Below are 25,040 nucleotides of genomic sequence, written 5' to 3'. Positions count from 1 at the left end.
ATAGTCTCCCATTCAGATCTCCGGGAGGGGACTACTCAGGAGGACGTCGTTATCTGGGGAAAGAAAACTGGCTTTCTATGGATCGGGGCATGGAATGTCAGATCCCTTAATCAGGCAGGTAGGTTAGAAAATTTAAAATGGGAAATGGGTGGGTTAAAGTTGGATATGGTGGTAATTAGTGAAGTTCAGTGGCAAGAGGAACAAGACTTCTGGTCAGGTGAATACAGGGTTATAAATACAAAATCAAATAGGGGTAATGCAGGAGTAGGCTTAATAATGAATAAAAAAAATAGGAATGCGGGTTAGCTACTATAAACAGCATAGTGAACACATTATTGTAGCAAAGTTAGATATGAAGCCCACACCTACCACAGTGGTACAAGTTTATATGCCAACTAGCTCTGCAGATGATGAAGAAATTGATGAAATATATGATGAGATAAAAGAAATTATTCAGGTAGTGAAGGGAGATGAAAATTTAATACTCATGGGTGACTGGAACTCAATAGTAGGAAAAGGGAGAGAAGGAAACATAGTAGGTGAATATGGATTGGGGCTAAGAAATGAGAGAGGAAGCTGCCTGGTAGAATTTTACACACATCACAACTTAATCATAGTTAACACTTGGTTTAAGAATCATGAAAGAACGTTGCATACATTGAAGAAGCCTGGAGATACTAGAAGTTATCAGATAGATTATATAATGGTAAGACAGAGATTTAGGAACCAGGTTTTAAATTGTAAGACATTTCCAGGGGCAGAGGTGGACTCTGATAACAATCTATTGGTTACGAACTGTAGATTAAAACTGAAGAAACTGCAAAAAGGTGGGAATTTAAGGAGATGGGACCTGGATAAACTGACTAAACCAGAGGTTGTACAGAGTTTCAGGGAGAGCATTAGGGAACGATTGACAGGATTGGGGGCAAGAAATACAGTAGAAGAAGAATAGGTAGCTTTGAGAGATGAAATAGTGAAGGCAACAGAGGATCAAGTAGGTTAAAAGATAAGGGCTAATAAAAATCCTTGGGTAACAGAAGATATATTGAATTTAATTGATGAAAGGAGAAAAATGCAGTAAATGCAGCAGGCAAAAAGGAATACAAATGTTTCAAAAATGAGATTGACAGGAAGTGCAAAATGGCTAAGCAGGGACGGCTAGAGGACAAATGTAAGGATGTAGAGGCATATATCACTAGGGGTAAGATGAAGATTAAGGGGTAAGATGAAGATGAAATGGGAGATATGATACTGTGTGAAGAGTTTGACAAAGCACTGAAAGACCTAAGTCGAAACAAAGCCCCTGTAGTAGACAACATTCCATTAAAACTACTGATAGCCTTGGGAGAGCCAGCCCTGACAAAACTCTACCATCTGGTAAGCAAGACATATGAGACAGGCAAAATACCCTCAGACTTCAAGAAGAATATAATAATTCCAATCCCAAAGAAAGCAGGTTTTGACAGATGTTAAAATTACCAAACTATCAGTTTAATAAGTCACAGCTGCAAAATACTAAATGAATTCTTTACAGATGAATGGAAAAACTGGTAGAAGCTGACCTCGGGGAAGATCAGTTTGGATTCTGTAGAAATGTTGGAACACGGGAGGCAATACTGACCCTACGACTTATCTTAGAAGCAACATTAAGGAAAGGCAAACCTACATTTCTAGCATTTGTAGACTTAGAGAAAGCTTTTGACAATGTTGACTGGAATACTCTCTTTCAAACTCTAAAGGTGGCAGGGGCAAAATACAGAGAGCGGCAGGCTATTTACAATTTGTACAGAAACCAGATGGCAGTTATAAGAGTCGAGGGACATGAAAGGGAAGCTGTGGTTGGGAAGGGAGTAAGACAGGGTTGTAGTCTCTCCCCGATGTTATTCAATCTGTATATTGAGCAAGCAGTAAAGGAAACAAAAGAAAAATTCAGAGTAGGTATTAAAATCCATGGAGAAGAAATAAAAACTTTGAGGTTCGCCGATGACATCGTAATTCTGTCAGAGACAGCAAAGGACTTGGAAGAGCAGTTGAACGGAATGACAGTGTCTTGAAAGGAGGGTATAAGATGAACATCAACAAAAGCAAAACGAGGATAATGGGATATAGTCGAATTAAGTCGGGTGATGCTGAGGGAATTAGATTAGGAAATGAGACACTTAAAGTAGTAAAGGAGTTTTGCTATTTGGGGAGCAAATAACTGATGATGGTTGAAGTAGAGAGGATATAAAATGTAGACTGGCAATGGTGAGAAAAGCATTTCTAAAGAAGAGAAATTTGTTAACATAGAGTATAGATTTAAGTGTCAGGAAGTCTTCTCTAAAAGTATTTGTATGGAGTATAGTCATGTGTGGATGTGAAACTTTGATGATTAACAGTTTAGACAAGAAGAGAATAGAACCATTTGAAATGTGATGCAACAGAAGAATGCTGAAGAATAGATGGGTGGATCATGTAACTAATGAGGAGGTACTGAATAGAATTGGGGAGAAGAAGAATTTGTGGCACAACTTATCTAGAAGAAGTGACCGGTTGGTATGGCATGTTCAGAGGGATCAAGGGATCACCAATTTAGTATTGGAAGGCAGTGTGGAAGGTAAAAATTGTAGAGGGAGACCAAGAGATGAATACACTAAGCAGATTCAGAAGGATGTAGGTTGCAGTAGCTACTCGGAGATGAAGAAGCTTGCACAGATAGAGTAGCATGGAGAGCTGCATCAAACCAGTCTCAGGACTGAAGACCATAACAACAACAACAATAATTATATTCTGAGAAAAAAATGTGGGGCTTTACTTATTGAATGACACTCATACATTCAGAGTACAATGCAATGTCTGAAGTGGAATTTAAATTTATGTCTTATATGTAAGGAGAACCATTTGAAGGTACATGTGTTTTGGAGCACATTGTTCACAAGACATTGTGAACATGAGGCTCTGTAGCAGGTGAGTCCTACATGCTCCCATGTTGACTCAGTGACATCATCCATTATGACTGCAGTGGGTGTGGGATAATCAAGATTGGATCAACAGATATGGGTTGTCTGTTCAGATGAACTACTAGGTTGATGATTGTGTCTGTATATTCCAGCATACAGGGGCTGTTAGAAACAGGCACTGCACCACGGATGCACATCACTGGAGGTGGTATTATTCTATGGGTTAACTTACCAATTTTTTTTTTGTTTTGTTTGTTTGTTGCCACCCAGGCTATACGCTACTACCACTCCTTTCTGGTCCAACCCATGACATATTTTTGAAATTATCTAAAAGTCTTAACAGTTTACTGAAACTTTATTTATTCAGTTGTACTTTGCACCAGAGACGACTTTTTTCAGAAATTACTTTTTTGTTTTAATTACACCATAAAACTCACAAAAACAGACTTCTGACTTAATTTTAACATTTAGCAGATGTTTAATGGCAGGTAATGAAAGTCTACCCCTTTCTGCAGACCAAATGTTCCCTGCAATTCAAAAAACTCTCTCAACTGGAGCAGATATCCCAGGCAAAGATATTGTGAACTCAAGTTTTTTAGAAATATTGCAGTATGAAATATCAGTCTTTTGAAACACCTTATAAATTTTCCCCTAAAATTTCAACCAAACTGCCAGATATCTATAACCTTAAAAATTGCTTTCCACTTATCTCCAATACTACCTTGTACTTTTTCAGAATTTAAATCACAACCTACTTTTTGGCATTGAATTACCTGCTTCAACAATGTATGTTCATCAAATATGCTATCAATATTTATGAACTCTTTTATAATTTAACTATCAACTTGTACACTCTCTTCTAAATCAGACCAGGCAATTTCAGTTCCTAAAATTTTACTGAAATTGGTTCTCTATAACTTTAAGTTTTAAGTACTAGAATTGTAAAAACTGTCCACAGCTGAAAAGAATTTCTGTTCCTGTATGTCTTTCAGAGTGCACAGCAATTCCTTGGCAAAAGATGGTATAAATTTTTCTGTCCTTCTTTGCTGAAATTGACAAATTAATTCTGAATATGTCTGATATACTTCTACAACATTATGAAAAGCACAGATTGCTACTACAATATAGATGACATGTTTAGTTGCAGACAGACACAATGAAAAGACTGCTACACATTGAGTTTTTGACCACGGCTTTCTCCAAAAAATATAAGAAAACATACACATGTTCACACATGCAAGCATACCTTGTGCACACGACTGCTGTCTCGTAACTCTGGACAGGACGCAATGGTGTTTCGTCAAACACAATCAGCAATCCAGAGTGGAGCAGGAAAGAGGTAGGAATAGCAGGGTACTGGTAGGGGGAAAGGAGTCAGTGTTACTTGGAGGAGCATGCAGGGCTAATGGTAGCCAGACAAGGTTGCCATGCACAGAGCTGTCTGGGAGGGGGAAGAGGGAATGGTGAGTGGTAAAGGAGAGGAGCAAAGGAGCAGGGATAATTTCTGGAGCAGAGAATGTGTTGTAAGGATAATGTCCACACATGCACTCCAGAAAAGCTGGTGGTGAAAGTCCAGGTTGTGAAGCAACCATTGAAATCAACCTTGTTTTGTTTAGCTGCATGTCATGCCATAGGGTGGTCCATTTTGCTCTTGGCCACAGTTTGGCAGTGGCCATTCATCCCGGTGGACAGCTGGCTGGTAGTCAGACCACTATAAAAAGCCATGCAATGATTGGAGCAGGGTCGGTATATGACGTGTCTGCTTTCACAGGTGGCCTGGCCTTTGATAGTGTAGGATAAGACTGTGACAGGCCTGGAATAGAAAGTGCTGGGTGGGTGGATTGGACAGGTCTTGCACCTGGGTCTTCCACAGGGATATGATCACTGTGGCAAAGTGTTGGGATTGGAATTGGCATAAGGACGGACTAGGATGTTGTGAAGGTTGAGTGATCAGTGGAACACTACTTTAGGAAGGATATTTGGAAAGATGTTGCTCATTTCAGAGCATTGTGACAGACAATAATCAAAGCCCTGAAGAAGGATTTGGTTCAGTCATTCCAGTCCAGTGTGGTGATGGGTGACAAATGGGGTAATCCTCTGTAGTTGCCTCTCCCAGTTCATGCCACCATAATCCTCCCCATCTCCCACCTAATCACCTCCTGGTTACCTTCCAGGTCTTCCTTACCTCCAACATGGCTTCACTAAACAAAACAGGTATAAACAGTCTCAAAATGGATCATATCCTAACCAACGTACCTTCAGACAAAGATTCCCCCACTGTTGTTATGAATTGCAGGCAGCTAACAATTGTCTGTCTCCTCCACCTATAAACTCTGCCATAGTAATCCCATCCCAGGTGTCTGATATAACCTCTAGTGCTTGCTCGAAGCCTTAGGCCCTTCCCAGAACCTCTCACCCGAATACATTTCCCTCCTCTCCCCTATGATAGACCTGCACACCCATCTTCTACATGCTCTCCAAACACACAGACCCAACAATCTTGGATGCCTCATTCTACCTGATTATTGTGTTCCCACTGAAAGAATCTCAACCCTCATTATCGGACTTCTGTGATGGGGTCATTATGGCAGAGTTTGTACCAGGAGGAGTCAGACAAATGGCAGAGGCCTTCCACTAGGTAGTCACTGTGATTCATAATGACAATGGTGAAATGTTTGTCTGCAGATAGAATTATCCACTCAGATTTTCTTTTGAGGCTGTGTGTGGCTGTTTTTTATTTTTCTGAAAATCTGGTGTTCTTAGGAAGGGGCCTGGGGAAGGATGGTGAGACCATTTTGAGGTAAGTAATTCCAAAAAGGTGAAAGGGGGTAATTAGTTGGGGTGGGGGGGGGGGGGGGACACTATTGGATAGTTGTATGAACTGGGAAAGACAGCTACAAGGGAGTTTCTCCTTCGTCAACCAAAACCATGCCGGGCTGGAACAACTAAACCACATCCTTCATTAGGGCTTTAATTATCTCTTATCATGCCCTGAAATATGAGACATCCTACCCAAGATCCTTCCCAGTCCTGCTAAAGTGGTGCTCCATTGCCCACCCAATCTCCACATCATTCTAGTCCATCCCCATGCCACTCCCAACTCCAATTCTTTGCCACAAGAATCACATCCTTTGTCAGGACTTTGATTATTTAGTTTCATATCCTGAAATGAGGGGCATTCTACCTAAGATTCTTCCCACATTTCCTTAGATGGTGTGTCATTGTCCACCCAACCTCCACAGCATCCTAGTCCATCCTTATGCCACTCCCAATCCCAACCCCTTGCCACAGGTATCATATCCCTGTGGAAGACCCAGGTGCAAGACCTGTCCAGTCTACCTACCCAGCACTTCCTATTCCAGGCCTGTCACAGGCTTATCCTACACTATCAGAGGCCAGGCCACCTGTGGAAGCAGACATGCCTTATACCAGCTCTGCTCCAATCAACACACGCCTTTTTGGTGGTATGACTACCAATCAGCCGTAATCCAGGATGAAGGGCCACCATCAATCTGTGACAAAGAGCAAAATGGACCACCCTGTGGCACAACATTCAGCTGAACATAACATAGTTGATTTCAATAGCTGCTTCACAACCTGGATCCTCTGGATCCAACCCCTTCACCACCAGCTGAACTGCACATTTGGAAGTTATCCAAACAACAGCCTCTCTGCTCCCAAAATTATCCCTGCCTCAACCTACAATAACTTTCCAAACTACATTATTAAATATCTGTAGAGCATCAAATATGTCTGATATACTTCTCTTGCTGTGATAGAATTAGCTTCCAGTTTCAGATCTGTATTATTAAATAACTGTAGAGTAACATATAGCAATTTTGTAAACAGTTCATATTCCAGTCTTTTTTCTTTTAATAAAAAACCTCAAATAATAATTTTAGATATTTGTCACAAACAAAGAAGTACGATTTTAGGCCATCAAAAATATTATGTGCAACAGAAAATTCTGTGCAATAAACACATTCATTGTTAATGTCATTATGTAGTTTCGAAAATTGTATTCCTGTTGCAGGTTAACATTAAACACACACTTTGTTCTGTCCACTGATAAACGATGAGACAAAAAAATGAATAGAGATAAAATGATCAAAAATGTGTGGATGAGTTACTTCACAAACACATATACAACATAAACAAATAGCCCCTGCTGTGTTGCCAAATGAGTAAGCGAGAAGTTGTGATGGAACTCATAGCCACGCCTACCCACCAACATTGGTGCTTGCTCCAAGGTTAGCTGAGAGAGTCCTGCCTGTCAGATCTCCAGTCAGTAAATTCTCAAACCCCAGACATTTTTGCAAGTCCTGACAGCACTAAAAAACTGGGACTGTCTAGGCTAATCCCAGATATATGAAATGCCTAACTAGTGGTGAAATTCACTGTGATTTCCATGGGACCTATAGTAGTAATCAAAGGTACCATGCCAGCTGTTGACTAAGTCAACACTGTTGTGACTGCCTGCATCCCTCCATGCTTAATGACTTTCCTTATGGTGATGACATCATCCAGCAGGATGATTATCCATGTCACAATGCCAGCCAATTCATTCAGCTAGTCATCAGGTTGAGATGTTAGTTGTTTGTGCTGCCACTTGTAAAATTTTTTAAGAACATTTGTAGACTATGTGAGTTGCTAACCTGTGCAGTATTAGTTGTTAAGATTACTACTGAAAAGCTGACATCACATTTTTAAAGCAATAAATTTAAATGAACTAAAATATTAACCCTACAGTGTTGTGATGAACAACTATTAACCATTTAAGGTATGCCAATAAACACTTAAAAATATTGATACATATAAACATCTGAGAGACTCTAGAGCCATCTAAAACAGGTCGGTAACTTTATACAATCATAGGTGTAACAAAAAAGATTATTTTCATCGAGGGGAGCTTTACTCAAAAAAATTTTAAAAGCTGACTATTAAAAGATACTCAAGAAACAACTATTTCCTCAAACATACACCTCACACTATGACCACAATACTAAAATCTAAAAATTTATTCCTCATACTGAAGGTTACCAGCAGTATCTCTCCCTATATAACCATCTGTGAAAAATAGCGCGGGAAAAGGACAATGGTGCACTGTGTACCCTCTGCCACACACCATATGACAGCTTATGAAATACAGAGGTAGATGTATAGATATCTAACACTCAGCCATAGAGCCACATATCAGTGTAATTATGATCATCTCAAAGCTGACATTACTGAGCGCTCACCGATAATGTGGTAGAAGTGAGCCTATTTCTATGCACATCTTGGAAGTTTCCTTTTCTCAGCACTATTCCACCATAATAAAATGTATGACGTTCTTGCCATCCTAGTCAGTGTTTTCCAAAATTTTCTTCAATCACATTAGACAAATGACTGTTCTTCCTTAATCAACTCTCAAGTGGGTGTAACGATTTCCTAATATAAGCGGACGCATGGCACACTTCATAGAAGTGTGAAGGATGGTTGTTTTTATGTTACCAGGGTAAATATGTATGAGCAAAATCACAGTTTAATCTCAGTTTAATGAAAAAAAAAAGAAGGATAAAATGAACTTACATAACATGACTTAAACCACTGTCTAATTACACAATAATAAAATAAATTCATTATATCACTCAGTTGCCATGGACAATTGTTCCCACAGTAATGACCCATTTGAAGCACTAAACATCACAGCACAGTTGCATCAGATCCCAACCAATCGCTTATTCAATTACTAATTATCCTATAGACACTGGTCTCATTGTAGGATTGTGCAACTAGCTCATAATTTGAGTCATTTTCTTGCATGGATTGTAAATTTTTTCTCACCTAGCTTCCTGTTTATTTTATTTTGCTGCTGGTCATTTGAACATATGACAGCACAATATATAAATGTATTAGCTGAAGCAATAATGAAGGAATAGGTATGGGCTTGCAACAGTGAAACAAGAATTGAACACTGCAAAACAATTTTATTTGTGGTTGGTGCAGTTTATACACAGGTGTGTCTGCTTGACAGTTAAGTCAATGGCCAATTCCCCCTTCCATCTTTTACAAACTGAATTAGAGTTATATCCAAGATCCTCTCTCTTTATGTGTTCATTGCATTAAAAAATAACGAAACATGGACAATATTCAGCTTTTTCTTTAGCATGAAGACTATGACCATGTCCATTTATTCTTGTAAACAAAGACAGGTGACATACCGGGTGATCAAAAAGTCAGTATACATTTGAAAACTGAATAAATCACAGAATAATGCAGATAGAGAGGTACAAATTGCCACACATGCTTGGAATGACATGGGGTTTTATTAGAACAGAAAAAAATGGTCTAGAAATGTCCGACAGATGGCGCTTCATCTGACCAGAATAGCAATAATTAGCATAACAAAGTAAGACAAAGCAAAGATGATGCTCAATATTATCTGTCTCAACAATAGCTGTAGCTGGGGAATAATGTTGTGAACAGCACTGTAAAGCATGTCTGGAGTTATGGTGAGGCATTGGTGTCGAATGTTGTCTTTCCGCATCCCTAGAGATGGTGGTCAATCATGATACACTTGCGACTTCAGGTAACCCCAAAGCCAATAATCGCATGGACTAAGGTCTGGGGACCTGGGAGGCCAAGCATGACGAAAGTGGTGGCTGAGCACACGATCATCACCAAACAAAGCGTGCAAGAGATCTTTCACACATCTAGCAATATGGGGTGTGTGTGTGTGTGTGTGTGTGTGTGTGTGTGTGTGTGGGTTTTTTTTTTTTTTTTTTTTTTTTGTTCTAATAAAACCCCATGTCATTCCAAGCATGTGTGTCAATTTTTACCTCTCTATCTACATTATTCCGTGGTTTATTAACTTTTCAAATTTATACTGACTTTTTGATCACACGGTATATTAGTGTTACACAGTATTTTGCAATAGGTGTCTCACGAATTGCAGTACCTAGAACACAAATCTTGTTATCTAAATTGTAGACCTGTCTGTCTTCTTTCTGTCACAAACTTAACCTCTCTTCCCCTCCCAGTTTACTTCTGCCATTCTATCACATCTTATGCTTGTCTAAACATTATTTCCTTTCTATCATTCATTGACTTTTTTTTGCTTCAGTTCTCATCCAACTTCAATAGTTTGCACATTTCAACTTGTGCACTTACAGTTAAATTTGATTTTGTGCTGTCCCACTGTACCTTCCTTATTTAAAAACTTTACCTCCTACCAACAAGCTGCCCTTTTACCTTCCTTTTGTCCTTCCATCTTCAGACAGAAGAGCCCAGGTTTTGATAGCTTAAAAATCATTTTTCTTTGATGTGTAACTGGAGGCCTGCCAGGTACTTCAACTGTCACTAATTGTTTACATGTTTTACAGTAGCTCCTCATTCTGACACCACATAATACTCATTGCAAATGTGTAAGGGTAAATATACCTGACTCATTAATTTTAGCTACAATGCCTATGAGACACCACCAAATTTGGATTTATTGCAAATAAATTGCCTTTGAACTAGTCTGCCACAAATCCACTTGGCCAGTGCAGTGCTTTCAGTACTCCATATGCATTTCGAATAGATACATGATTTTTATTGCACTTCTTCAGCAGCATTTTAAGAAACAAAAAGTATATAAATCTAAATAATAAACCTTCAAATGGTGATTTTAAACAACATATTCATAGTAATCTACCCTCCTACATAAATACACTGACCATTTCTTCTACCAACTCTCCACAATTCCTGTTCACCACTCTCGATGTCACCTTCCTCTACACTAGCCTCTCCAGCGCCCATGGTCTTGCTGCCACTGATCCCTACCTTTCCTGACACCTGACTGCCTTCAAACTCATAATTGCCTTCCTGATCACCATTATCAAGGAAATACTCCCCCACAATTACATGTTCTCTGGAGATATCACCTACAAACAAATCCTTAGTACAGCCACATGCTCCTGCATGGCACCAACCTAAGCCAACCTACTCATGGGCCATCTACAGGACTCTTTGTGGCCACTCAAACTCACAAACCTCCTCACCTGATTCATATTCATTGATAACATCTTCATGGTATGGACCAAAGTGAGGATATCATATCCACATTCCTCCAGAAGTCCAACAACTTCTTCCCAATTCACTTCACCTGTTCATGCCCAAACCAAAAGTCCACCTTCCTCAACACTGACCTCCATCTTAAGGATTCTTACATGAGTACCTCTCTTCACATCAAACCTACCATGGATATCTCTTTTCAGCAACAGTCACCCATTCCACACCAAGAAGTCCCTACCAAACAGCCCAGCCACCTGTGGTTGTCATATCTGTAATTTCAATCAGTCCATCTCCAAATATGCCAAAAGTCTCACTGAGGGATTCACAGACCAAAACTGCCCTCCCCATCCTGTCCAGAAACATATTGTCTTCCCAGTCACCTACCATCCCCCATCTACCCACTGACTAGTCACAAAGAAGCATCCCTTCATGACTCAGTACCCACTCAGAACTGGAGAAACTGAGTCACATTTCCACAACAGTTTGAACTCCTTTGACCATGCCCTGAACCGAGAAATAATCTCTCCACCATCCTCCATCCTCCCCCCCCCCCCTCCCCACCCCCCCAAATAAATCCTTCAGTGACATTCTGTCACACATCCAATGTACACAGTGTCCTTGTTTGTCTGTATTCCAACCCTCCTCTCAACTCCTCACCTTATGGCTCATTTACCTGTAATAGATCTAGATGCAAGACATTCCCTATACATTCTTCCATTGCCATATACTGCAGTCCTGTCACAGGCAGCTCCTACTTATTGAAAACAGAGCCACATGTGAGAGCAATCTTGTAGCTTGCCAACTTGGCTGCAAGGACTTTGCAGCATTCTATGAGACATATTCAGAAAGTAAGTGTACTGTGACTCTAACAGGCTGTGTTTTTTTTTTGTTTTTGAGGGTTGGCAACACTGAGTGGTAGTGGGGTTCCCCTGACTAGAACAAGCATCACAGGAACACGATACCATGTAAACTCATGTTGCAGTATCCTCTTGCATGAAAGATGTCTGTAAAAAATCACACCAAGTACGAGCCACATCATGTGAGCTGCTTTCTACTCACAGAAGGAATAACTGAAAATGGTTTAGAATGAAGTTGTTTTAAACAGAACAAGTAAGTTTAAGTGGTAGGGATTTTTGTGGAAGTAGTACAAACGTTTATGATGAACAGAGTTGTGGAATAACTACCACTTTGATTGATGAGTTGGTGTAAAAAACTGAAGAAACTGCCCATGAAGACTGCCAATTGACAGTGGATGAAATTTCTGTGATGTTTCCACAACTCTCAGAAACTGTGCGCAACATGGGTCCCAAACTAGGTGAAAGAGCAGCACAAGAAAAATCATATCAGTAGCACCTGTGAGTTTCTTGAGTGACTTGAATCGGAAGATGAAGATTTTCTGTGCCCTGTTATGACTGGAAGTGAAACATGGGTGGCTCATTACATGCCTGAGACTAAAAGACGGTTGTCACTGTGGTGTCACACAAATTCCCCATATCCTCAATATTTAAAACCACAATTTCAGGTGAAAAATCGTGGCCTCCATGTTTTGGGACCAAAAAGGCATCATTTTGGCCAATTTTCTGCCTCAGAGGAGATCACTAATGCACAATGAGATTATGAAACCCCAAAAAACTCAAAGAAGCATTCAAAACAAAATCAGTAGAATGCAGATGAGAAGAGTGTGCTTTTTGCATTGCAACACCCATCCTCAAACAACCTTAGCCACCAAGGTGCTCCTGGACTTGTTTGGTTGGGATGTTCTGAGCCAATTCCCAGAATCCCCTGAGTTGTCATCTTCAGATTATCATCTTTTCACCTCCCTGAAGTCATATGTGAGTGGTATTTAACCCTCATTTAAAAAGCTTCATATTCTTCCATTACCATGCCTATATATCCTAGAAACAATAATGTTTATAAGGAAAATCATAGATGAAAATAGCAAGATTGCTCCAAAAAACCAAAATATCCATTCATACAACACAAGGAATAATCAAGATTTACATATGCAGTTTTCACATACAACACTAAAACAAAAATGACCTTTGCAAGCAGGAAAAAAACTGTATAACAAACTACCTAAAGAAATTAAGGCAATAACTGGCATGCATAAATTCAAAATTGCAGTGAGTGACTACTTGCTACAGAATTGCTACTATAGTGTTGATAAATTTTTATCTACAATGTAAATATGTGAAAAATTTAGTTTATACAATTGATGCCAAAACAAGAAATGTGTACATGTAGATTTATCAGTGTATTATATGTGGTCTATTACATATATGTGTGTGTCTGTATAATCAAGGCCAAAAGTATGACATGTATGCATGTAAAATTTATTTGTGTATATGTGAAATGTTATTCCCATATGTTATATTGCTATATACTGAAAACCATACAACAGTTTTTTCTGTTACACTTTATTGCAAATTATTTGACTTGTCCTATATCATTATGTACCCCTTTACAGTGTATGATTCACAGGACCAATAAATATACAATACAATACAGTATTAAATTTTTTTCTGATAAACAGTTGCAGACAGAGGTTCTGAAGTTGGGGTAGGAGCTGGCAAGAGAGGTCTTTGAGGGCACGAAGAAGCTTGTACCATGGCTCACCACACACATTGAATGGAATGGTGATTATATGAAGCAAAAAAAAAAAAAAAAATAAATAAATAAAAAATAAAATAAAATAAAAATCAAGAAGTGTGCTAACAATAACGTGTAATTTCTTTCAAATATAAAATCTAGTACACTTACTTTCTGAACATGCCTCAAATGTGTGCACAACCACAAACAAGCTCTCCATCTCCATGAATGGCCACCACCTGACTGATCAAGAGACAATTAGACCATCCAGTTACCAACTGTGCTGCCCAACACTATGTGCTTGACTTCACCAATTGCTTCATAGCCTGTGCCATCTGGATTCTTTCCAAGGACACCAGCCTTTCTAAATTGTGCAGGTGTGAACTCACCCTGTGACATATCCTTTGTTCCAGCATCACACACACTTTTTTGCCCTTCCATCATATCAGCATATAGTTCTTTCCCCTTCACTACTTCTCTCTCCTCCCATTTGCCTTGCCCCTCCTCCCCTTTTCCTCAGCACAGTCACCCGATGCTGTACCTAGCAGCTGATCATCCTACATCGTATTCCTGCACACTCCTACAGCCAGCACTGAAGCATCTTCACCACTCCTATTCTGCTATTCCTTCCCCTTCCCATCTCACGTTCTTTCTGCGTCCCAACTACCCACTCCAACTGAGAATGGTGCAAGCCATATTTGGGCTTTAATGCCCAGAGATGACAGTGACAATGTGTATGAGAGTTGTGGATGTATGAATGTGTGTTTCTCTATCTGGGGAAAGACTTTGTTCAACAGCTTGGTCTCCTTTTAAATGTATGTTAAAAGCGCCTGTCTGCCACTCATCACCTCTACTGTGTGATGAGTAGCAATCTATCCCAATTCATGTTGTCAATGTTCAGAGGATTAGTATTTTGCTTTTCTTTGGACTAAGGATGTATGATCCTTCAAAGTTTTGTTTGAGGCTTCAGTCAGATAGATTATCTTGTCACTAACAATGATTTTTTACTCAAAAACTACAGGTACTGACATTGCTACAAGAACACACATGATTTGCAGAAATTTTGCCACAAATGTGATGAGATGTTTGTCAGTTGGATCCACACACAGCAAAGTAACCAAGTGATTTGTGTCGCTGACAGCAGTTAAATGTCTGATATAACTGACAGTTACTTGTAGCTTCTGTAACCTAGAGGATTTTGTAGCTCTTTGTACTATTTAGAAACCGTAAACTGCTAACAATATTATTTATTCAGTCTATTTTGGAATTATTGTGTATGTCATCCAGAAAAAGAGAGTTTGGACAGCTTTTTGGAAGAATGTAGGAATCTCTGTCACTCAAAGAGAGCAAAAGTTGCATCCAGTTCACCAAAGATACCACCAGTACATCCAATGTTAGGTCATGCAGGCTTTCTTAGTGGACAATGTGTCAATCCCACTGAGCCACGTGAAGTTATTTGTTCTATGATACAGCAGTACCATTGCCGCTACTACCTGCAATGTGCAGTGTGTGTGTGTGTGTGTGTGTGTGTGTGTGTGTGTGTGTGTGTGTTTGGTAAAGAGGGTGGGGTTCTGCACACATACTGGTGTTTGTGTTTTCCATGTAGCTGACAAATAAAGAAAGGCATAAAACTCTTCCTCAGCTTTGAGATCATAGCTCTGTGCACTACACCTTGTAGTTATATGTGATATATGTCTGTCTAATGTTAAACAGAAAAAAAGGAAGCCTGCCAACTAACCTTAGAAGAGGAAAAGCAGCACTCTGGTATGGAAAACTTGAATCATCAACAATATGCCAATGAAAGACATTCATCTTATTGTAGGCCATTGCATCCAAAGTCTTCTTTATGTAGCTCATTGGAATGAAATGGCGGGCTGTGTCGAGAAGCAGACCTCTGTGGCTAAAACGAGGTGCATCAACTATCAGTAGATTATCTGCTACCAGCTGAAACAAGAAAGACAATACATTGTATAACAATAATGGAAATTCCTGGATGAAACAGTAAATAAGATAAAAGAAAAGGAACCACACAGACACCCAAACACACACTATCGTGGCCATGTTTCTTTTGTTTTATATAAAGACATAACATCATTACCTGAACATATACACAGTTAAAATTCTTACATTAATATGATAATAGAAAATCCTGGGAAGAGTACAACCAGTGTTCAGGTAAAGATAACTGCTTACTGAATAGAGAAAGCACTGAGCAGTACATAGGCTTACAAAGAAGTTTACTTTTATAGATAAGCTGTCAGTCTTCAGGGTATGCATGTATGCTATGCCACACAGCTGCAATATACAGACGTTTTGTTGAGGGAAAATTTGAGTGGTGAGTGTGTCTTTATCATTAGATTTTCGCATGGTCAGCTGTATGTTGCCTTTACACAAACTGGTAGTAAGAACACCAGTTCATATTCTCACCACATAGTATCCAAAAAATGAAAAATGTTGTATATTCTTTATTTTTCTAAATTTTATTGTTACAATTTTTTTGAAAAATTTTCAAAAACAATAAAAATCAAAATTATAAAGGAGTCTTTTTCATTCATATTCTACATTATTTATTATGATTTTGGGTTCCATACCTTCATCAAGAATGAGACTGCAATGAGGAGTCCAAATCTGCATCCTGACAATTTCCAGGGATACCCAAGATTAAGATGTATATCCAATTCCCATACACATTTAGCAATTGTGAAGCATTGCTGGGTTTTCTACGTGTATAAAAGAATAATGGAAGTGAAAATCATGAGTGGCTAGTGCCTCCCGTTGGGTAGACCATTCGCCTGGTGCAAGTCTGAATCAAAATAAAGGTATCAGATTCTGAAAAGACATCTTCGGCGACTTGCATGTCAATGAGGATGAAATGATGATAAGGACAATACAACACCCAGTCCCTGAGTGGAGAAAATCTCCAAGCCTGCTGGGAATTGAACCCAGACCATTAGGCATGACATTCCATTGCACTGACCACTCGGCTACCAGGGGAAGACAAAAGAATAAAGAAAAATTCAGAATGGATTAACAATATGGATTAGGATGCATAGCTACTCACCACATAAAGGATGGCCTGAGTGGCACATTGAAGAAAGGTTGCTAAATATTAGCAACTATCAGAGTAAGGCCTTTGTCAGGTATAGACAAATCACACAAATATTCACACATGTGTAATTCACACACCCGTGGCCACTGTCATATCTGGGTGCTAATGCCCAACTGTGACTGCCTTGTGTATATTATGGACATCATACACCGGGATTTATCAGGATTAAAAGTGAGATTATTGGATCCGGTCAATTCAAGGCAGAGTTAACAATCTGTTTATAATCATACATTAGCACAAGGAATCTGAGATGCAAACAAGTGCCTATTAAGGAATATTTTGTAAGGTATTTTTTAATGTTCCATGCAAGCTCTGCACAGAATGTATCGTATGGGTGCTCTCCCCCCTGATCTGTAAAGAAGCAAAAGTCATCACTGTGCTGAAACCAGAAAGACTGGAGATAACCCAAAGAACTACAGACCAATATCCCTGCTACATACCTCCTATAAATTATTCGAGAGATTATCACTGACTAGATTAACTCCATACATTGACAGCAACCTTCCAACATACCAAGCCAGTTTTTGAGCAAGCAGAAATTGTTGCAATCAAGTACTGTTCCTTACAACCTAGATAGAGAAAGGCTTTCAAAACAAGATGAAAACTGGACTGGTTCTCACACATCTTACATCAGCTTACAATACAGTGTGGATCGAAGGGATATTGTTCAAGCTAACTAGAATCACAAAATGCAGACAAACCTACACCCTACTCAAGAACATGTTAACAGGCAGAAAAATCAAAGTCTCACTTCATGGCATGAACAGCAAGAGTTTGGTTCTGAATAATGGTCTACCACAGGGCTCAGTACTAGCACCTGTTCTCTTCAAACTGTATGTATCTGACATGCCAGAAATCAAATCACGTAAATTTGTATACACTGATGACCTGACCATCGCATACCAAAGTGAAATTTCAATGATCTTGACAAAAGAATGAATGCAGACCTTGAAGTCCTGAACACATGTTGCTCCAAGTGCCAGCTACACCCAAACCCCAACAAAACAACCAGCACAATAATGCACCTTAACAACAGAGAAGGACATAAAGAATTACAGCTTTCTAAGAGTGGACAGCAGATCAAACATGAGAACAAGCCTAAATTCTTGTAACGTGCTTGATCTGCAAGGTCCCTGATTGCTGGTTAAGTAAAGTAAGTTTGTACTGGCGTGTAAGTGTAAGAATTCCCAGGTCCCTGAAGCGGATACTGGATGTTGCGCTGGGTGGTGTAGTGTAAACTGTACAGTATTTACATGAGCCAGCTGCTCATCACCTTCAGATGCTACTGACACAGTGCTGTTGTGGCTCACTGATTTATGCACTGGTTCACTAGAAAAGTGCAGGTGCAAATGGGCAAGGCTATAACACTATCACAGACAAATTGTATAGGATGTTTACATCCAAAGCCATCTGCCAGAGAAACAGGCCATGGTCTTCACATGCACAGTACAGGAAAAGCATAACTGCATGCTGGAGATCCAGCATTCATATGCAGGTCAGATGTTGGTGCCTGGCCTAACTGTCCTGACTTTGATTCTCCATCTGTGTCTATGTATAGCATGCATTTGTCTGCAGCCAATGATGCCTTAGTACTGCAAATGCTGTTTCCATGGTTTGCTGAGTCGAAATTCCATGACTCTGTTAAGTATTACTTATATGTATTTCAACTGCTTCTTTAATGATGGTGTCTCAGTACATGGAGTGCATGAGAGGATGTTGGACACACTATAATTCATGCTGTGCCTCATGTTAAGACTCAAGATACTGTTTATCAACAGTAGATTTCTGTGGCTGAACTAATTTGGTGTGACTTGTATGTTCATGGCATCTGTGTCACATGTCTAACAAATGTAAAATTGCCCACACTGGCATGGTATTTTATATATTCCTGATCTTCTTAGACCTAGGACGTCTTTAACAGAATGCAAGATTGTTTACACTCATATCAGAAGTCAGAAGACACACTTCATTTATGTTTCTTGAATAACCTGCTGATATTAAAGAACATGCCACTAATGCTAGACAGAAAATTCGTCCTTGTGGTGATCTCTGTTTCTTCTGGCCACTCTTGAGGTTTAGTGCATGCTGTTCAAAATGTACTGCAAATCTACTTATCAAAGTATTGGACAAACACAGAGTGGAAATGGTTAAGCTATGATGCCAAGCTCTCTGGATCCGAAATACGCATGACACTATAGAGAATAATCAACAATACTCTGTTGCATTTGGACGGATGATACAAGTTAGTAGCTCATAGTTAACATAGGTATACATGAGGGTTGGAACTTAAATAGTGGCAACTATTTATTCACAACTGATACAAAAGAGTTACATGTTTGCACTTGTTATTGTCCTTCAAAGTAGTCACCAGTGTTGTGTAGAACCTGCTGCCAATGATGTAGAAGGCATAGTATACCATTACCAGAGCCTGTTCTGTTGATGGTGTGAATGGAGTGATCTACTGCCTGTCGAATCACTGGAACAGTTCTGAAACGAATGTCATGAAGTGGTTCCTTCATTTTCGGAATCAAATCAAAGTCACAAGGACTTAAGTCAGGGGAGTATGGTAGGTGGTACTCAATACAGATAAAACCCTTTATATGAGATTCCATAATCCACAAAGAAATCTTGAAGAAATTAACATTAAGTGTAGACATCACAAAATACAAAAAGTTGAGGTTACAAAATTCCTGGGTGCTTATATAGACAGCAAATGTAATTGGTCAACACACATTCTTCATCTTTACAAAACACTTAGCTCAGCAATATTTACATTACGGGTTATTGCTTCAGTGGCTGACGTAGATACCATTAAGGCTTCTTACTTCGGCTATTTTCATTCATTAATGTCATATGCTATTATATTCTGGGGGAACCAACCTCTCGCAAAGAAAATTTTCACTGCACAAATCCCGAGGGGATGGGGTGGCAGCAGGAAGGGCATCCGGTCACCCCTTAAAATTAACCTTGCCAAATCCGATTCTAGCCATGCTGACCCTGTGAAACCATGGGACAAGGCACCAACAACAGAAGAAGAAGAAGAAGAAGAAGAAGAAGAAGAAGAAGAAGAAGTCAGCTTCTGTGGATGCCCATGGTGGGATGGAGCTGTGTATCATTTACAAGTATCTTGTAGGCTTTTGTATCTCTGATGAATTTATGAACATATCACTGATACTTACGGCATCTGCAGTCTTCACCCTTGTAGCAACTTGAGAAAATGTTTCAAGACCTCGCAGGATACCCCACACTGAAGCAGAACTTAAAACTATTGCATCTGGGAGGTCTGGACTGTTAATTCTCAGTTCATCTGCAAGAGAAAGTTTGTGTCATACACAGAAAATAAACAGGTTAGTAATATTAAATTTTAGTTTTTAATCAATATTTTCCAATTAACTCTTACACAAATAGCAAGAATGTCAGTTTCTTTTATTTAATGAAACAAGCAGGTTCACTAAACGTTAACATATAGCATCATATACAAAAACCATAGCTGAACCTGTGCCTTCATAATATAATTTGGGGTGGGGGGGGGGGGGGGCAGGGGAGGGGGGGGGGGGCGGGTGAGGAAACATGTTTTATCTTAATAGCCTCAACCTATCTTCTTGTTGCAAGTAACTATGAAGCCTGGCATGAGAGCCCTCACTGGGAATACTCATACTGCATTATCAGATTTCAGCCATCCTACCTGTTAACTTTAACACATTTTTCAGACAGTTTTATGAAATCTTTTGCCACCAACCATGTAAGTTTTAAATCACTGTATTTGTCTTTTCAAGACTCTGAATACCTTTACAGAGTACACATTTTCAATAAAAATATTTGCATTAATATATCAGATTGTACAAGAATTATGAGAGTTAGGCATGTAACAAAATTATGTTCCTCACTTTATACTCCCTGCCCGCCACATATCTTGTTTTGATATCTTGAGCTGTTCAGTAACTGAGAAAAGACTTTTGCATTTTACATGTCTCACATCATGGATAAAAGTAATTTACATCTACATGACTACTCTAAAATTTCCATTTAAGTGCTTTGCAGATGGTACAACAAATCTTTTCCTGACTATTTCTTGACTGTTCCACTCTCAAATAGTACCTGTCAGAAACGAACACCAAGATCTTTCTAGGAGATTTGATTTCTATAATTTTATTACTGTGGGCATTTCTGTCTGTGTAGATGGGTGGCAACAAAATATTTTTCATATTTGGAGGAGAAAGTTTGTGATTGAAATTTTGCGAAAATATCTTGCTGCAATGAAATATGTCTTCATTTAAATGACTGCCAACCCAGCTTATGGATCACATCCATGACACTCTCTCCTCTGTTTAATGATGATACAAAATAAGCATCCCTTCTTTGAATATTTTTGATGTCCTCTGTGAAGCCTATCCAGTAAGGGAATCATACTACACAGAAGCATCCCTTCTGTGAATATTTTTTATGTCCTCTGTGAGTCCTATCCAGTAAGGGTATCATACTATGCAGAAGTCTCCAGAAGCGGATGGACAAGTGTAGCATATGCAGTCTCCAAGGCATATTTGTTGCACATCACAAGAGTTCCATCAATACAAATCACAGTCTTTGGTTCACATTCTCCATAATATTTTATGTGATTATTTCAATTAAAGTTGTTCATAACTATAATCCCTAATTATTTAGTTCAGTCAAAAACCTTCATATTTTATGGATTTTCTTTTTGTTTCATGTGGAAGACCTAACACATTTTACTGTTTGCAACTTGCACAATACATAATCTGCAATCTAAAAGAGCTGCACAGACTTTCTCCTAAATTGTTATATAGTTTAGGAACAGCAGAGGGGCCATAAAACTTCCTTGGAGAACAACAGATATCACTTCGGTTTCATTTGAATACCTCCAGTCAATTACTACCAACTGAGACAGGAAATCACGAATGCCATCACACAACTCAGATGATACTCAATAGGCATTCAACATGATTAGAAACAGCTTGTCAGGAACAGTGTCAAAAGCTTTCTGGAAACATAGTACTATGGAATCAACTTAAGACCCCTTGTCGATAGTATTAACTACTTCATGTGAATAAAGAGTCAATAGTGTTTCAAAGAACATTTCTTGAAACAGTGATTGTTATGCATCACTAAATTGTTTTCTTTGAGGTATGTTATTATGTGGATTATTCTGTTTCAGTTTCTGTGTATTGGTGTGACATGTGGAACTATACAGTCTTTAGATACAGATATTTTGTTAATGGAGCAGCTGTGTATGATTGCTAAAATTTGAGCCATTTCTCAGTATGCTCTGAAAGGAACACAACTCATGTACAATCTTCATTGAAAGACTTGCCTTTATTAAATGATTTGAATTGGTTCGTTACCCCTGTTTCTTATTTGAATCCTGAATTATTTACTGAATCTTCTCTGGCAAAGGAGTTTTGGAAAAACATATTTAATAACTCTGCTTTAGTGGTACTGTTATCAGGAACTTTATCTTAGCTATCATGCAATGAACGTATTGGTCACCACTAGCGTACTTTACATACGATCAGAATCCCTTCAGATTTTCAGCCAGATTTTAAGAGAGAGTTTTGTGGTCAAAACAGTGGGAAGCATCAGTTTTGGATTAAGATGCAAAGTGTATTTTATCAAATAATGGAAAAATCCAGGAAGGAATAAGTACATTATTATGAAAAGGATAGATTGCTACTCACGATTTAGTGGAGATGCTGAGTCACAGATAGACATAACAAAAAGACTGTCAAACAACTAAGCTTTTGGCCAAAAAGGACTTCTTCCAAATCTCACACACACACACACACACACACACACACACACACACACACACACACACAGGCCAGAGATAGGGGCCACATGTCTGAAATGCATTTGCGTGTGTGTGTGTGTGTGTGTGTGTGTGTGTGTGTGTGTGTGTGTGTGTGTGTGTTTCGTCTCTGCTACATGACAATAAAGTGTATTTTATTTGTTCTTTGGTTTACAGACACAGCTTATCACTGTTATGCTTACTTTTTATTTTTATGTTTGAAGGTTCCTTGTTTACTCATGTTTTTGTGAAGTCTCATTTACTTAACTTGTAAAATAAAACAGTTATGTCAAATATCACTGACTTGTTCAATCAGCATTATCAAATAATGGAATGCAACTACAAAGTGGTGACCCCTGGGATACTGAAGAGTGCAGAGACCCCAGAAAATGTGTAAAGCAGAACAGTGATAACGATTCGACAGTCACACCTGTAAGAAGATCTGCAAAAGGCAAATAAATGACATTCAAGCTCAAATCAGAACACAAAAAACATATAATTATCCTTGCAAATGGCAAGACAGATTGATAACATGACAGTTTACTTAACGTGTCTAACACAGTTTCTCACACTTGAATGAAAGTGCAGATTCCTCAGTTTCTGCCAGAAAATTGAGAGCTGTGGTTCACAATGCTGTAACTGACATTTATGCAAAACAATGACACCAGTGGCTGCATGTGGTTTGCCATAGCAGTCAACAGTTTGGATGCCTGGACAGTACCAATGATCTTTGAAATTGTATTGAAGCCACCCTCAGAGCAACAATATCTCCATGTTAGGGAAATGATAGTCTGCTGAATGTGCAAATCATTAGAACAATTCTAGTAACAGATATTAAAGGGTGAGCATATCAGGGACAGAATGCCATCAAGGATTTGGCATCACCTGAGGAGCATCAATGGAGAAGAGGGAATATCTAACACAGTGCTATGTCATGTATGGTTGAGGCAGTTATCACTACAAGTAAAAAGAGCTGTGGCACCATGCAAGAGATGCAACATGAACTCTGTACTTGCAGTAGTGGAGAAAGTGTATGCAATGATAGAGCAAGCAAGCTGTTCAGTAGTGATGCAGGTAGCTAAGCACAACAGCTCAGAGGCAGCTGCTGTACAAGACAACAGCAAGTCAAGCAATTATTTAGGGACCTGGTTTATTTCAAAGGACCTAGTCAAGTCTTTACAAGTTTTCTCCCGGAGTAACTTTGGCTGTGCCTACATAACCCAAGTTTCCTGCTTTTCAGAGCCAAGGCAGTTCTGGTCCTGTGCTCCATGACTAGCCACCAGCAGAACCTTACATGAGCCCCACCTCCCCCATTCTCCACTTCTTTGGTTTGTTTGATCTCCCAGACTGATCTCCACCTGGTAGCTTCCTGCTATAGCCCTATGCGTTCTTTGTGCTATTCCTTATTTGATCAAATTTCCTGATCTCATTTAACACCAGCCCTGAACACCCACTCCCAGGCTGTAGGCCTTCAGATGCCAAATGGTCAAAAAGTGATTAGCATTTGCAGCTGTTCAGTTCACTTGAATGTTGCTTCACCTACTTCACCGTAAAATGAAACAATGAAAACTCCAGGTAGGAATACTAAAAATGTAGGAAAAGGTAGATTGCTACTTACTGTATAGATAACACACTAAGTTGCAGATGGGAACAACTAAAAGACACTTACACATAAGCTTTTGGGCTGACCGTTCATCATAAAAAGAGAAGCACACACGATGTACTCACACAAGCAAGCTTGCCTCAGCACACACAAGACCGCCAACTCTGTCAGCTTGGACCAGGATGCAACTATCACGTGGGATGGAAGTAGCAGCCTGGATGGGGTGGGCAAGGTGAAGAGGAAGGGATAGCAGAGTATGGGTGGTAGAAGAAAGAAGCACTGTCTGGCAATGCGTGCATGGACTAGAACACCAGCACACTCTGCATCAGGACGTTGTTGGTAGGAAGATGGGGTAGGAAGATGGGATAAAATGAAGTGTAAAGGAGAGGAGTAGGGAAATATGGGTGGATACATTGACAGGAGAGTGGAAAACAATGAGGGTGGAAGGACAGAGGGGGTGGAAACTGTTGGGTGAAGGATGTGGGGTCAGCATGTTACCGTAAGTTGAGGTTGCAACAATTATGGGAGCAGAGAATGGGTTGTAAGGACAGTTTGGAAGACCTGGTGGAGGAAGGGAGCATCCATATGGCTCACTTAGTGCGGCAGCCATTGAAATCAATCATGTTATGTTCAGCTGTATGTCTTGTCACGTGGTGGTCTACTCTGCTCTTGGCCACAGTTTGGCAGTGGCCACACATCCTGGTGGACAGCTGATTGGTAGTCATATCAATACGAAAAGCTGTGCAATGATTGCAGCAGAGTTGGTGCATGACATGAGTGCTTTTACAGGTGGTCTGGCCCTGATGGAGTAGGATAAACCTGTGATAGGACTAGAATAGGAAATGCTGGGTTCCTTTGTGGCTGATTCTTGGGGGAGGGGGAAGGATTGGGTTTGTAAGGGGAAATGGCATGGGAGATCTGTTTGCCGACTAGGTCAGGGGGTAGGGCCTGTGTGGGAAG

The 25,040-nt window shown here is 39.5% G+C and overlaps 1 protein-coding gene across 1 annotated transcript in view; it reads right to left on the bottom strand.

The window, feature by feature from the left end:
• LOC126484393 (beta-hexosaminidase subunit beta-like) overlaps positions 1-25,040 on the bottom strand; it is an 84,819-nt gene that overhangs the window by 48,875 nt on the left and 10,904 nt on the right. The window contains exons 2-3 of the mRNA XM_050107890.1: positions 19,854-19,981; positions 15,304-15,509 (exon numbers count right to left, since the gene is read on the bottom strand). Of these exons, the coding sequence (XP_049963847.1) occupies positions 15,304-15,509; positions 19,854-19,981 (334 nt within the window). The remainder of the gene's footprint in view (positions 1-15,303; positions 15,510-19,853; positions 19,982-25,040) is intronic.

This window comes from Schistocerca serialis, chromosome 6 (assembly GCF_023864345.2).
Source record: "Schistocerca serialis cubense isolate TAMUIC-IGC-003099 chromosome 6, iqSchSeri2.2, whole genome shotgun sequence".
Lineage (NCBI taxonomy): Eukaryota > Metazoa > Arthropoda > Insecta > Orthoptera > Acrididae > Schistocerca > Schistocerca serialis.
This window is presented reverse-complemented; position numbering and strand designations above follow the sequence as displayed.